Below are 17,443 nucleotides of genomic sequence, written 5' to 3'. Positions count from 1 at the left end.
CTCTGACAAATAATCAGTAGCTACAATAGCTGGGTTTCCATCCAAACATAAAGTTTAGAAATTTTGCGTTTCCATCACTCGTTTCTGATGCGATACTTCAAAATATGCATAAAAACAGGGTGATGGAAACATTGACAACTAATGAGAGGATAAATATGTTTGTATTGATTTGTGTGGATCTGTTCATTTTAAAGCACTTTGTTCAGTGTCAAACATAATACTTCTTTATGGACTTGGTCGGTTTCTGGACGCCACTGTACAGTTCAGCTCACTTTCTGATCCAGAGCTTTTCAAAGTCAACACAGTTTTACACCAGAGATCTTTCTGATCGCTTCTTCAGCTGTATCATAGAGTCAGGACTAAACACTCAGATGAAGAGATCAGAGGAAGTTACCAACCAGAGGAGGAGCTGATGATGTTTAAAGGAAGAGCTGTAACTATATATAATGAAGAGGAAGACTGACAGAAACACAAAATGGCTGATAAGTGTGATCTGTGTCTGCTGGGACTGATCATTCTCTCTTCACTTCTCACAGGTAAAGAAATCTGTATTTTCTCTAAAGACATTTAGTGGAATTAGTCTGGAAAGAGTTAATTTGAACATGCTCAGTTTATTCTTGCTCACATTCACGTTGTGATCTCAGAGTTGTGTATTGATACACACAGATCATACTGTATTATTCCTGATACTGGACATAGTGTCACTCAAACATCTGATGATGAAGAATTATCTTCATATTAAGAGTGTAAGGGTGGATTTCCTGCAGAGGTTCAAGCTGCAAGACTGCCGAATGACTAAAGAAAAGTTGTCAGCAAGATGGAAGAAAACTGTTACATTTCTTGTCTATTCCACCCACTGCTACTTATACCAACAACGGAAATAAGCGCAGTTACAATAGATTAATCTGCGGGAGAGCATTGCTATAGAGAGTGACGATATTGTATTGCAATTTGTAGCACATCAAAGTCAAGACCAAATCAAAACTATTTAACACATTATTTGTAATTGAAAAGGTTTAATGACAAAATATGTTTATAGTTATACTTATTACATGGCTTGGTTGAATTCCAATGTAGAATGCGGTGTGTTATTTCTTGATAACCGCTGTGAAGTATAACAGACCGTTGCCATGAAAAACAGAGCGTTGCTATGGACACAGTTCTGTAATAGTTTTTAAATCAATAAACTCCTTTTTAAATCAATATTTTGAGTCAAATTATTGATTTATTTGTTAGGTAGCCATGTAATAAGCGGGATAATGTATAGCGAGGCAGTTGTTATAGCAAATACAACCCCTTCAGGCTGATTCAAGCTCCGCTTCGCATCCTGATCAGCCTGTCGGGGTTGTATTCGCCATAACAACCGCCTCACTATACATTATCGGATAATAGTTACAAAATAGATATGTATGAGATGATGATAACTTATACCATTAATCTTACTCAGCATGTAAATGTTTCCTGAGAGAGAGAGAGAGAGAGAGAGAGAGAGAGAGAGAGAGAGAGAGAGAGAGAGAGAGAGAGAGAGAGAGAGAGAGAGAGGGAGAGAGAGGGAGAGAGAGGGAGAGAGAGAGAGAGGGAGAGTAAGAGACAAAGAAAAGAGGAAGTAAAGAAAGAGAGCCAGAGCATAAAAAAAAGACAGAGCAACAGTTTCAATCTTTTTTATCCTTTCCTGACCATGTGACTTTAACCCAACTGTGAGACGTTTAAACTGACCAATCAGATAATTCGAACTTCCCCCACCGTACTAAAGGTGTGACAATTCATCAGTGTGTGAGAGTGTGTTGTTTGCTTTAAGTGAGGAAAAAACGGTCGCACTTTACAATAAGGGTATATGAATAATCATGTACTAATACCTGGATTAATACTTAATTCAACATGAACTAATGATAATTAAAAGCATGAACTAATCATGAACCAATGACTACAGCCTTAACTACATGTTAGTACATGTTTGATAGTTTATGCATTCATTAACATTTATGGATAAACCAAATCAAAGTGCCGCTTTAAGAAGGAATAAGAAGTACCCTGACTGCACCTCTTTTCTCTGACTTCTGGAAATTCACACAAAAACTGAACTGGGCTGAATACTTGTTGTGTTAGAACATCATGTATATTTGATAATAAGTTTAAAATAAATCATGAGCTGAATTAGGTAAGTAGTTAACAGTTAATTAATTATGATTGGGCCCTCAGTCAACACGTTGATCTCACAGTGATCTCTCCATATGATCATCAATGTCACAGTGAGCTAAAAGTGTAACCTCACAGCGCACTCACTGTGTGCTCATACTATGATCACAATATGAGCTCATCCCAGATAGAAATGTTATTGGACATGGACTCCAACATCGCTCAGACGTCAAATTTTGGTTGAAAATGAAAACTGGGTTGACGTCTAAACATTTGTTTGATGTCAGGCTCTATTTACTTTTATGTACTACAAATGTTTTTCTTATTCTGAAGTTAACCCTCTATTGCATGATATATGAAATAATAGAGAAAAAAAAAATATTTCCACAAATTTTATTACCAGTCATAGAGCACGTTGAACAATTCAACACATCATTTACAAAAATTATAATAATAGGGGGTAGATCTAGGTATGTTACTTTGGCGCAACAACATGCAATAATGGGAATAAATGCAAAAAGTGCAGTCTATTTAAAATATATCTCTTTATTTCATAACAAAACACATTTTATGAAAGATCTTCAACATCAACTTCATTTAAAAAAAAACATTTGTGCTGAAAAAGTAATACAGTTACAACCAGTTTCCATCTTAGTGGGGTTTGTTACCTAGAAGTAACAATGCGCAACAAAGGAGTATTATTTTTATGCATTCATTCTCATTCAATTTTCATGTTAAAAATCAAAAACTGGATAGAAAACTAATTTGTGTTGTTTAAAACAGACTAAAGAACAAACAACACTGGTGGATCATTCAGTATTAACACATAAATCACTTCTTCATCTTAGGTTACTGTGTGTGAAAGGAGAAGAAACAGTTTTTGTCAGGAGTGTGACACAGAAACACGTCACATTTCATGCACTTGATTGTGCCATTGCATCCAGGATATTTACACCTCCCTCTGTTTTCACTGTAGACAGACCAGTGGTCTATGCGGTCCAAGCGGACTGGGGCCGGGGGTAGAGGTGCAGTTGCTCCCCGTCTTTTTTTCAGGTCTAAACCTGCCTGGACACTCAGAGATGTACGTCCCCTCTTGCTGCAAAGTGTGTCCACTGTTGCATATTGTTGCTTTGAGGAAACATAGCTATTTTACCCATTTACAAAATAAACATTCAATGAAAACATAATCAACAGAGTGAAATTAAATCAGAACTTACCCAAAATTGTGAAAATATTTTTTATTTCATGGAAATCCTAAGGAAAATGTCACTTTTTCAAAGTTTTGTGGAGCTGAAAAAACATGGCTGCCGCATGTGAGTGCAGGTGAGGAAAAGACATTGAAAAGGGGGTTGGACAAGTCATGTAATCAAATTCAAGCATTCTATTGGCTTTTCATACTTCCTCCAGATTAAAATAAGCAGGTTTTTTTTTTTGGTGTATGATTTTGTAAGCCTGAGAATATGAGGGAAAATGGGTATGTTACCCTGAAGCAACACTATGCAATAGAGGGTAATGATTTTATACATTTTGGATTGTTGAAAAAAATATGTAACTGCATTCAAGTCTTTTCTTTTAGTGTCATTAATGCAAATTTATTTGGCATTATTGCAAAAACAAAACACTTCAAAAGACCTCAAATAACAACAAAAAACTGATTTAATGTATTTTAAAAAGTTTAAATATATATATTCATAACAAAAGCTGTTATAAGAGCAGTCAGTCACATCCAAAAAATGAATGGATCTCTATGGCGCCTCTGCTGGAAGTGTACGGTAATTACACTTTTTGGCAAAACTATATTATCTGCAAAAAAAATTCTAACCAGCGGATGAAGAATTATGCATCTCACACCTAGATCAATATCTAGAAACAACTCATATTTCATTTCGATCATCATTAATGTGTTTTTTTTTTTTTTTCATAAAAAGGTAATATTTAATATGCATGCTAATGGTGTAGCTGAGGTATTTTGCAGTAAATAGACACAAAAGTACTTAAAAGCATTAATGTATAGATGAGAAGTAAAGCAAAAAAAATATATATTATGTGTATTATTAAAAATGTAAAAAAAATCACTCTATACATTTTTGGGCTCATATTTGGACTACATATCAAATGCACTGAGTGTAAACAGGAAACTAGATACATGTGAGAAAAAGTTGGTTCAGTCCAGTGTCTGCTGGGAAACTTCCCGCTAAAACTGTATAAGAATGTTTAGAGAGTGTTATCCTTCCTTTTAGGAGAACATTCTGGTAACACAAATAAAATTATCTACAGAAAACATTACAAGAACAAAACATATGCTCTCAAAACATTATAGAACAACAACATTTCTATCTGGGATGAGCTCATATTGTCAAGTCAAGTCACCTTCATCTATATGGCGCTTTTAACAATATTGATATCGAGATCATAGTATGAGCACACAGTGAATGCGCAGTGAGTAAAATAACTACAAATAACCTTTATCTTTTGTTTGTTTGTTTTGTTGTACTGGTGGTGTAAAGGAACACAAATATTCTCCTAGTGCATGTTTAATCATATTTTATTAAATGATTTGTTAATGCATTATTTTGTCATGACTTTTACTTGAGAGGGCCCTAATCATGATCAAATTCACTGTTAACTACTTCCCAAACTCAGCTCATGATTGATCATAAACTCACTATCAAACACACAACGAGTGTTCAGCTCAGTGAAGTGATGTTGTGTGGTCAGAGAACAGAAGTACAGTATCATCACGACTGTGTCTGGATGGAGAGTGAACTACTGATCCCAGCAAACCTTCCCTGAGTTTTGCTCCTTCCTTTGGGAACTGTTCCACAAATATTCTTTGTGGGTTTTGAATTGTTATTTTGTATTTAGCTGTGCATAAGTCACAGTAGGGTGAGTTTGAAGGAAAGAGAGAAACACAGAACAGATAAAGAGCTTTTAAGGTCAGTTATTAGTGTATTTTCTACGGTTGAAGAGGAGGATCAACTAATCCTGTGCCGTCCAGTAATGTTTATGACAAAGCTGAAATCAAGAGTTCAAGATATGATGATATTACATTATTTACATTTGTTTCAAAGTCAGGGTATTTCTTATTCCTTCTTAAAGAGGCGTTTGATTTGGTTTATCCATAAATGTTAATTAATGCATTAACTATCAAACACCGTAAAAAGACTGTATGATTTGAATCTTCTGCTTTTTATGCTGGTGTGGTTTATGGTTTAATTTATTAATATCATAATGATCACTGAGATATACTGTGTTTCAGGTATCAGTGGAGTGGATCATGAGTTCATCAGTTCTGGTGAAAATGTGCGTCTGCCCTGTAATAAAGCTCTTTCTGACTGCAAATCTAAAACTACATGGATCTACAGCATAAATTCAACAGCAGTTGAACTGATCACTGGAGGGAAACTGAAGAAGAAAGACACAGAGAGACATGAGAGACTGAGTCTGGAGTCTGACTGCTCTCTGAACATCAAGAACGTCACAGAAGAAGATTATGGATTATACACCTGCCAACAATATGTGAACGGACAACATCAACAAGGACCTGATGCACGTGTTTATCTGCATGTTCTTCATGGTAAGTTTATGATTATGTGGTCAATTTAAAAAGGGCAGATTTTCCCTTTAAACTCAGATGATGATTGAAGAGTCTGTGATTTGTGTCTTGTGTTCAGTTTCAGTGTCTACATCATCATCATCATCATCATCTTCATCCTCACAGACTGAGATCAGTCCAGGCCGCTCTGTGACTCTCTCCTGTCAGTTGTATTCATATACTGGATTCTCCTGTGATGATTGGGTTCGTTCTGAGGGATTTGAGCTGTTGTGGGTGAATCAGGCTGGTGTTGATCTGAAGACAGACTCCAGATATCAGATATTATCATCATCAGATCAATATCGCTGTATCATCACTCTGACTACAACACTCCTGAATGAAGATGACAACAGAGAGTGGAGATGTCGGCTTACTCAGAGAAATCAACTCCAGACCTCAGTCAGATACACTGTCAAGTATTCAGGTGAGAAAACACTCTTTTCTGACAGATTTGTGAAAACTTTCACACACTGGCTCTACTCTTTCTGATGACTTCATACGTTTGGCAATTGTAAAATATTAGTGGTCAAAGTCATAAACTGCATAAAAATCCTTATAATTCCCAATATTGACCTCCTACATGGGTCAAACATGAAATATACATGAAATATTGCATATATCTATTAAAGCCTAGTATGACCCATGTAGGAGGTCAGTTTGAGGAATTCTAAGGCTTAATAATGTCATTGATTCAGGAAAGCTGAAGGTTTATGGGAAGCAGTTCACTGTGTTTCACTCTCATATAAACCAGGAATAAATGATACCTGCAGAGTTTATCTCCAACCCTGATAATCTCTCCTGCCTGTATCTTTCTAGTAATCCTGGAGACATTGATTAGCTGTGTTTGATGAGGGTCCCAGATATCAAGCAACCATCCAAACAATGTTAAATCAGTGTTAAAGGACAATTCCGGTGAAAAATGGACGTAGGGGTAATTAACACATGGTTACCGAGTCGATCGTTCTCTGGGATGCGTTTTCATGATAATCGAATGCAAAGAGTTTTATCTCTAAAAACAGATTAGCTAATAACGCTAGTATATGGGGCACAGAATAAGTAAAAGTAAATCGCTACACTGTTAGACCTTACCGGGTTTTTTTTACAGTAAAATACTGGCAACACTGTTGCCAGTAAAATACTGTTAATTGTACAGTTCTTTACTGTAATCTAGTTTGTTTCTGTAAAAATGCACTAAATTATAGTTAACTAATTACACTTGCAGAAACCGACTGCCTTAAATTGACCAACTGTCATTTAAATGTATTAACTAAAATTTATAATGCATTAATAATGTGAGCAAAGTATTACTGTGAACTTCTTTCATTTGAGACCACTAAAAAACTATTGTACATAAAAAGATTTTCACTGGATCAGCAACTACACAGTCACCGTCTGTTAAATAAAGCAACATGCAGCATATCATCAATGTTTGTAGATCTTCTCCTGGACTGAAGCACAGGCTCTACTCTTCAGCACAATGGTGACCCGAAAAATTAATTTTACAGTAAACTACTGGCAACAGTGTTGCCAGTATAAACCTGTTTTATAACTTACAGTTTATTACTGTTAAAATACATTTTGTGGGTGTGTCTTTTTTATCTTACACAGTTAACCCTTTCAACCCCTCAGGGAAATCCACACTACGAGTAAAAAGTAGCGATGCAGTGAGATAATTAAGGGAATATGTAAGTGATTGTAAGCAGAATCACTGAAGAAAAGAGAAACACAAGAACAGAAAATAGAGGAACACAATAACTACAACTGACTTCCAGCCATTACACATTATTACACTTATTATTAACCAGTATGACTTTATTTCTGTCATACAGAAGTTGTTATTGAGATGTTTAATTGAAAATGTTTGGTTTGAAGTTACCGTTATAGAGATCAGTGCTTGCTTTAGTTGGGATGCTGATGCTAAAACATTAGTGTTTCTTTTGCTGCTTGAACTGTGTTTTTGCAAGTCACACTTGTGCACACACAGTTTATGAATGACTGCAGTTATAATGATTATGATGACAAAATCATCATGTTGCCTGTTCATTCACTAAGGAATTCATTCTCACTTATTCAGAGTTTAATCCTCAATCAAAAGTGTTGCATTACCACCACTGTGAAAACGCAGCAATAAGATACAATGACTCTTTTTTTTTAACACATGATGCATAGCCAGAGAAACAGAGCTACACTGTGTTTTAGAAACACGAGATATCACAATTTAGCACATGAATCTCAACAATGGTGGCAATATTTCTTTATTATTATTATTATTATTATTATTATTCATGCAGCAGTGCATGCTGGGAGTTTTATATTAGCCTGGAACCCAGCATGCATTGCGACATGAAACTTTTCACCATTGTTGAGATTCATACGCTGATTGTTGATATCTGTGTGTGTCTGAGTCAAGCAGGAGCAAAATAAAATTGAATGCACTATATGATTACAATATTCTTCAGAAGACCTGATTACAGAAATATTGATTTCATTTTGTAGATTCACAGATATATGCTAAATATGAGATAACTATAATTTCAATGACTATATACAGGAAAAATCTGAAAATCAGGCATGTCCAGGATGATTGTGACATCATCAAAAAAAAAAAAAAAACACCTGATCATCTTCCTCTTGACTTTTTCGTGCCATAACAAATGTGTTTTATAAACTCACTGTTACAGCAGTCAGAGAGAGATGAATGGTAAGAAGTCCAGGGACAAGAGACCAACTAAAGCAAATACTGATCTCAATCATGGTGACAACAAATTTTATTAATAACTAAATCTCTGTTAATTCTCAACAAGAACTTTTGTACATGTATGAAAGAAATAATCGTAAACTGGTTTGTAAACTGGTTTCACACTCAGTGTGGCTGGAAGTCAGTTGTAGTTTTTGTGTTTCTCTTTTTTCTGTTCTTGTTTCTCTGTCCTTCAGTGATTCTGCTTATCAGGTGTTCATCAGTGTCTCAATTCACTCACTTCTTTTCATTCAAGTGGACTATATTAGTGAACTAATGTAGGGAATAGTGAATGAGGGTATAGGGTGTGATTGGGAAAACAGCCTCTGAGTGTCGACTTTGAGCACTGTTAATTCACAGTATATTCCTGTAGGCTACTTTTATTTTCTACGGTATATTACTGTTTTAATGGAAAATGGTATAATATTGTCAGAATTTTACAGCAAGGGTTAACAGTGTAGTTAATACCACTAACAAGGCTCAAAATAGTCTCACACTAACACAGTAGCATAATGAGGGTCCCTACATGCAAACCGAAGCATTGAGAACTGTGTAAGTGTACAGACAGTTTAATAAGATACTTTATAAAGACAGTACATTACACGTATACAGACAGGAGCCATCTTGGAAAACAGTCTCGACTAGTCGAGCCACGAACGCCGTGCTAAGTGAGATGAACTGTGACTTGGAATCTCATATGGTCCGTTGTTTCCGGAAGAAAGCACTGAACGCAACAGAGAAAATGAATAAATAAAAATAATTTAAATTTCACAAACGTATTTCCTATCGACCAGCTCACTTAGCACGGCGTTCGTGGCTCGACTAGTCGAGACTGTTTTCCAAGATGGCTCCTGTCTGTATACGCGTAATGTACTGTCGGTAAACTATCGATTGACTCTGTAACCATGTGTTAATTACCCCTAGGTTAATTTTTCACCGGAATTGTCCTTTAATGTGTCAATGTTAACTGCACTGAATCAACATCACTTTAGCACCCATAATGTTTTTAGATTTCATCCAAAAATCAATGATAATGGCACTGAATTTATGTTACAATGATGATGATGATGATGATTCAACATCATGCTTGCACTCTCAGAAAATAAAACACAACAGATACAACAGTATAACAGTGGCCCTCCAGGACTGAACCCTAATTTGTCCTTTGAGGTCAATATGACCCAGTTGACTTTCTTTAGTTAAAAAAATAATGGTTTTCTAAATTATCTATCTATGCACACACAAATAAACTGGGCTTGATTCGGTTGTTCTGAAGGTATTTTAAAAAAAAAAGTCACACTCAAGACCTTTGAAATGAATGTCTTTGAAATGAAAATTGTTTTTTATTTTTCATTTGTCAAAAAAAAAAAATCAATAAATCCAGAATAAATCTGAAAATTTCCATACCTCAATGTACTAGAGCACAAATACAGTGTGGAACAAACGTGATCACACACACACATACAGGTTATCATGACTTATAAGGACAGTTTCTTCGAACCAGAAAAAAAGGTGGTTTAGGGGGTCTATGACTTCCTTTTATGCTAGAGCTTTCAAATAAAAATGGAAATGCTTTTAAAAATCATGGCTTCAAAACTCAAAACTCTATTATTTTTTACACCTTATAAAACAAGATACATGGCACCCGGATTTTTTGCTCACTTACAAGGACATGTGAGTAGTATATATGACGGACCTTGTGTCAAAATGATTGACGGCTTCCGGTTGTCATTGACCTTCCGATTGACCTATTGACCCTTCCTTTCCCTTCGATCATGTGTTTTGACAGGTTGATCTTCCGGTGTCTTTCCGGCATATGTTGTTATGGTTTGCCCTATTGACCTTGCTAGTCCTAGATCATGTGGTTTGACAGAAAGTTTTTGCCCTATTTGAACCTTTTTATCCCTAGATCATGTGTTTTTGAAGAGGATGTTAAAATAATTTATGGATTTGACAGAAAGTTTGAAGTTGGTGTCAGGTTCAGTTATATGGGTTTCTGTCTGGGTATATATTGTCACAGGCGCTCCCTCCCACCCTTTGCATGTGAGCTCTGACATCTGAAATGTGCTGTTCGGTCACTGTGATGTTGCTGATGGTTTTGAAGGCGCTGTTATATATAGGATATGTGTCAGCATATCCTCCGCATTCCAGGGCATTGTGGACCCCTTTGGAAAAGTGAGAAGAAAAAGACTGTTTTTCCTGAATGCCTCACCAGCCAGAGTAGTGTGTGTGTGTGTGTGTGTGTGTGTTTGTTTGTGTTTGTCACAGGATTCCCTCTCCCAGCCTTCGCATTTGAGCTCTGACATTTGAAACGTGGAGTTCAGACACTGTGATTAAACAATGTCATACAAAAACATTCTATCCTTTAAAATAATTCGCCTTATTCACCTGGCGGCCATTTTGAAAACTCGAACGCCGTTGAGGGGTACACAAACCCGGAAGTTTGACTCCGACGCATACGATCTTCCAGTGTGGACCAACAATCTTTCCTGTCTGCCCGAATTAACGATACAAAATGGTTTGTTCCTAATGTAATTTCTTATGTTCTGACCTGTTCCGGTTCCTTTTCCATACTTCTATGTACATGGTTACCTTTACAAACCTAGACCAGTGTGCCTATCAATGTTTTTTTTTTAATGTTTTATGATATTCTGGTATATTAAATTATAAAGTTATGAAGGACATCATCCATGTGTAATACAATTGTACTTTATTCTTTAGATAGGTACACATCCAGTAGCTTATACTGTAAATACACACACATACATGTAAAACAATCAAATCACTCACATGTAAAAGTAAAGAGCATGAGAAGTGATTATAAGGTCTGACAGGGACTGATCCTGTGATACACTGACCATGATAAGGTGCTATGGTAACAATACAAGTTCACATATTTGTATAGATTCATAAAGAAGAACAATAATGATGGTTAAGGCTTTGTACAGATTCGTAAAGATGAACACTTTCTATTCAAGGTTTGAATATGTGGATATTAAGATTTCAGTTGTAGAGATTTACATAACAATGCTAGATATTTGAATAAAAATTACAATTTTAAAAGAGAGGACCTTAGATAAAGAGCTCCCGCACACTATCGTTACTTGCAATTAAAATAAATATTTATTATCAACATTTCGTTCACACACTTTATCAGGAAATTTAACGATAGTGTGCGGGAGCTCTTTATCTACTGATACAACCTACTTAATTGAAGTGCATCGGGGAACACAGCAGTGAGGCGCCATTGCACTGAGAACTCGCGTTGTAAGAACTCCCGGAAGTGGTAAGTGTACCCCTCAGGCTCGGTGGAACGTTCGAGGTGAATAAGGCGAATTATCGTGCTAATTAAACTAAAGTATACATGATATGGTTATAAAATAATATCTTGCTAATTTAACTAAAGTTGAAAAACATTCTATTCTTTAAAAGTATATAAATTAATTGCTTATAATATAATATAAAATCACAGAGTGGTTCTCTCTTACAGCACCACCTGACGGGCTCTGACTCCTAGGGTTTATTCAGCGATCAGAATGAGACATTTTGTTAGGGCTAAATTTATTTCAAAGTTTAAATGATATCTTTATAAAATGTTTTTTTATTTTTATTTTTTATTTTTTTTAATTAAATTTAATACATTATTAAAAGTCGTAATAATGTTTTTAAATTCAATACATTATTAAAAGTCTTAATTAAAAAGTCTCTCAAACAGAGGCCCCCCGTGACACCCCCCTCCTTCTGCTCCTTCACATTCCAAAGGTAACAGTGAAACTGTGAAGTGTATCTCACACTAACTAAAGTTAAAAAAACATTCTGTCCTTTATAAGTATATAAATGAAATGGTTATAAAAATATCTACTGAAACCAATTGTTTTAGATAAACAAAAATAAAATCCATCTTACATAAATCATTCTATTCTTTAAAAGTATATAAATTATATAATATAATAAAATCACAGAGTGGTTCTCTCTCTCTCTCTCTCTCTCATTTAAAAGCATAACCTTAAAAGTTTAAATTAGATCTTTTAAAATTAAAAGACTGTTTAAATTAAATCTTTAAAGTTTGAATACATTCGTATCTTCTATTTATCTTTTAGAAGACTTATGTATGATATAAATGATTTTGCTTAAATTTAACCCATTGTATTATTTTTACTAAACAATGTCTGTTCAAAAAACTTTAGATGGTTGAAAAACTACATTTGTACATTTTCAAAATGAAATAAATATTTCTAAGCTGTTTTGAGTGCGTGCACACACACGGTTCTAAAAAATGAACTAATCTCTATTTTAAATTTAATTATTAATAACATGTGTTACTAAAATGTAAACAAAGTTTTAGCTAAATAAATATATGAATAAAAACACCTTACAGCCCCAGATCCTTCAGAGATAAACCACAGTGTGAACTGAAGCTTCAGGAAACAGGGTATCAGACCAGATGAGTCTCGGGGGACAATGTCACAGTAAATCTAGTCTGCTAACGCCTTTTCAGAGTACATCCAGAGTTTATACTAAATTCATTTAAAAGCATAACCTTAAAAGTTTAAATCAAATCTTTAAAGTTTTATTAAAATCATATCTTCTATTTATCTTCTAAGAAGACTTATGTAATGATTTTGCTTAAATTTAACCTAAGGTATTATTTTTACTAAACAGCGTCTGTTCAAAAACTTTAGAATGTTGAAAAACTGTACTTAGTCGTCTTAGATCTTATTTATACAAAAATATTTCAAACAGTATTTTTGTCCATACAACATTTTGTCAAAGTTTGTCACAATGTTTTGTTGTTGTGTTGTTTTTAAGAAATCCGAGGACTCCACATTGCTCTTATTTAGACTAAGTTTGTATCATCTGGAAAATCACCACACAATTTCAGAGACGCAATGCGTGATAAGTAAAGTTTGTCTTGAGCGAATATTTAATTTTACTCGTCTTAATTCAAAGTATAAGTATAAGATCGTATAAGATCATTTTAACTTGTATCTCCCGAACTATCCTTAATCAGTGTGGAATCACACAGGGTGAAACCCTTTACTGAGAATATACTATCGGTTATCTACTCAAAATATATGTAGAAGTTTAAATCCGGTGTTTAAAATCTGTCTGGTGGCCGCATGAACAGACTTTGGGCAGAGCTATAGCAGGAAGCATGCCCCTTTGACCTCCTCGATTTTGTAGGCTTTTTTGTTTTTGTTTTTTTGTTAAAGACCCTACAAGTTAGTCCTCCCAAAAGAATTTCTCCCATCTAGCGGTGAAATTCTATTTTGCATTTAAACAAACAGTGCTCTCTAGCGCCTTGCTTTTTCAAATGCGGTAGCACATCATCGAGTTTAACTATACATGTTCTACCGTTATGCTGCCTATATAATGATTTACACAGCCAAGCAGTACAAAAAAGCTTGTCATTTAGACCGTAACTTTGACTCACCCGTCGAGAAGAAAGCAGACAACTTCCCTTTCAAAATCTTTCTCCTTCATTAGCTCTTTCCACCTGGGAGAAGCTATCCCGATATTTATTTACATCCCGATAAATTACATTTTTGCTTTCTGGCCACGAGGATTTCTTCTCCTGTGGCTCGGCATAAGTATGATCCAGCATTATATTGTACCGTGCAGCCTTTTCAAATTTGTCTGGACGGTATCAACGCCTCTCATATGGTCTAGAGGTTAGGATTCCTGGTTTTCACCCAGGTGGCCCAGGGTTCGACTCCCGGTATGGGAAGTCAAATTTTTTTTATATTGTCAACAAAATTCAAGTTATTCAAGTTATCAATAATCATTTTTAGTTATTCATAGTCTTAGAGGCCTACACGAACTGCAGAAACAAGCACAAGATATGTACAAACTCATAAATGCTGTTTCAGTACTGAATCATTTTCACAAATACAATGTTGTTGGTCCTTTTGAATGTGCTGTTGACTATAGTAGTGTTGATGATGAAACGTGTTGAGTTAGGCTAGCGTTTTTTGTCCCTCTCTGTTATTATAGTGTTTCAAGATGGCGGAACGACACGGAAGCCTCCTTGGACTTACCCGCCCATGTAAATAAAGATAAGAAATGTTTCGCTTACGAGGATAAGTCAGATCATTTGTAGAGGTCATTTTACACCCATGAGGACATATTTTATGAATACAGACAATGATTTTAGCTAATAAAATACCATTTTTTCAACGAGCGAATCTACACATGAGAGGCCTTCAGAAGTCATAACTTCAGGGGTCAACGGCTTAGGCCCGTTGGTTTAGGTATTTGTACAAATCAAATACTGTATTACACTTTTCAAAGTTACAATAAAAAGACCTGTTGTGTTCTGACACAAGGCCATTAACTTGTTTTTATAAATGTATTTTGCTTATTTCTACAAATATCAACCTGAAAAATGAAAAATCAGAAAAAGAAGAAAAAAAACAGTGTTTTAAAAAACAACTAAACCATGATAATGTTTAGTTTAGATGTTGATGACTAAGCTTCTGGCATATAGTGCAACCACGCAACAAGAAATCTAATATTGGTGTAATCTTTGCTAGGTCTCACTCACGACGCACAACTTTGTAAATAAAATTAAATAAAATATTATGGAAGTCATTGTACTGTAATTTAACCATATTTTATTGATTAATATTATGGCTTCATGTTGATTTAAAGTTTTTAATTGTTATTAACTAATACCTTTATCTTTTAACATCCGGCACAAAATGAAAGAGATGTATTATTTGAAAAAAAATAAAAATAAAAAAAAAATAAAAAAATGGAATGTTCACAATCACTATGTGTCAAAAACAGTATGCGTGTAAATAGTTGTGCAAAGTTCCACACCCTATGGACTAACTTTAAAAAACAAAACAAAAATACACATACATAAATATATATATAACATACACAAATCATTTCTTAACTAAGCAACTGTTTCTTAAATTATCAGACACTCACCGCACTGATGTTAACATCACCATATATTGTGTTTTCTACCATGATTGTAGTAACTATTGTCCCACCATTCTTCTGGGCAATTGTTAAGTTAAGCTGATTAGGGTTCTGAATTAATGGCTGTCCCAATGATGTAGAAATATTATGCTGTCGTCGTTGTGGAAGGTTGTTAGGCTGTTGATTTGTCATGTTTCCAGAATGTGTTTGAACGCTCAGCGTTTGAACGTCACCATCTGTTAAAAAAATTAGCAATTAAATACACAACCATGTAAACATTATAGTAAAGCTTATTGAAGATTGAGAAACATATTGACTACTAACAAAGTAAATTATACATATTTTTTTCACTATGGACTTGATCCTTTTTAATGCTGTTTTCTCTCCATATTTATTCTGTAGTTCCTCTACTGTGTCTTCCAACTTCCCTGTTGTTCTTCTCCAGCTGTGCTAACCAAAGACAAACAGTTAGAAGAATAAAATGTTTGTACAATAGCAAAAATAAAGTTGGTCATTAGTTGTTAGGGTTAGATACACCTGTAGACACATTCATACACCCGTTCACCTGTTTTCATTTAGCATACACCAGAGTTCAAACATTCACTTTTTCAAAGGCCGAATGATTACGCGGTCAAAATTTCTCTTTTTAACATAAGAGTTAAAAAATGTACATGAGTCACGACGCATTGCATTATGCACCTGACCTACCGGCTGATGAAGTATTTATTACATCAAGAAAACATGAATACAACACACTGTACTTGGATGAATACATTTATTAGATTTATTTAATAATATTACCAGTTCCATATTATCTTTATTAAAAAATAAGACAATAAATGATTTTATTTTTTAAATTTGACTGCATTCTTTACTTTTTGATTTATGAATTATAACAGACTGATGGGAAAAACATTATTTTGCTGTTACTTTATTAAAATTTGTTTTATTATTCAACTATTTATTTCTTTTTGTTAGTTTTTATTAGTTGTAATTTTATATAAACATTTAACTTTTTAAATAAAGGTTTACAACAACATCACCATCTTCTGTTATATTTGGGCCTCCATGCTCATCTACTGTACAGTATATGATATTGGTGAAGGGGGAATATATATTTTTTTTGGGGGGGGGGGCCCCGAATTCTCTAGCTACGGCCCTGTTCACATCGCATCGTAAGCGCATAATATCACCTGCTCAAGTACGTCTTGACGAGTTTCTTCTGTATTAAACAGCGAATCTTCTCAGTCAGATCGTCGCAAGATCTCAGGAATCCTCTCACACTGCTCGTGTTCACGCGCTCCATCGCTAACGATTCAAACTTTCATAAAGCGCGCCAAAACAGCAGCGCGGAGATGTGACGTCACGTGTCGAGCGGGCGCTCGTAAAAAGCACATCTTTGCATATCTTCTGAAACAACACTTATCGTATTGCCGGGTGTGATTGTAATGTTTTGTATGGCGTTTTCTTTACACTCTCCCCGGATATCTGTTTCCTACAGTTAGCTGTAATGTTAGTGAACTCTAGGTCTTCTCTTTGTTCATATACGATAGTATTCGCATGAATTGGCTTGATTTGATAAAATTATGTTTTAAACCATGATCTTCACTTGGGACATTTACATTATATTATATACCGTCCTATATACCGTTATACCGTCCTAGTTTTTAAATAGCGCTAAAATGTATATTTTAACTCTTTATGCGGATATGCCGCACAAGGTTCTCTGTTCTCTGATTCTATGTTTTTTAAAAATAAAGGATGCCTCTTTCTAAAAGCGACCCTCAAAATCTGTGCATACAACAAAACACGTGTAGGTGTACGATGATTTATCAGAAAATTACTTTTGTTTGAAGAAAAACTTAAATCAGCTGGTGCTTGATAACTATTGAAGTTATATTGAAGTTATGAATTCGGTAATGATGCGATATTTATCACGTTTTAATTTTAACTAACTTACTTTTCAAATAGCCTAACATCTTGTTGGTCAAATTAACTTAAAGCCTGCGCAAAATTATTCTTAAAGCACATTAACTTAAAGCATG

The 17,443-nt window shown here is 34.8% G+C and overlaps 1 protein-coding gene across 1 annotated transcript in view; it reads left to right on the top strand.

The window, feature by feature from the left end:
• The first annotated feature begins 453 nt into the window (after positions 1-453).
• Positions 454-17,443, top strand: part of LOC311074302 (uncharacterized protein) — a 54,064-nt gene continuing 37,074 nt past the window's right edge. Inside the window, exon 1 of the mRNA XM_084100796.1 lies at positions 454-536. Coding sequence (XP_083956922.1) covers positions 476-536 — 61 coding nt within the window. The 5' untranslated portion in view covers positions 454-475. The remainder of the gene's footprint in view (positions 537-17,443) is intronic.

Source organism: Abramis brama, assembly GCF_963993115.1.
Source record: "Abramis brama genome assembly, chromosome: 1".
Lineage (NCBI taxonomy): Eukaryota > Metazoa > Chordata > Actinopteri > Cypriniformes > Leuciscidae > Abramis > Abramis brama.
The sequence above is the reverse complement of the archived record's forward strand: the minus strand, read 5'-3'. Positions and strand labels throughout refer to the sequence as shown.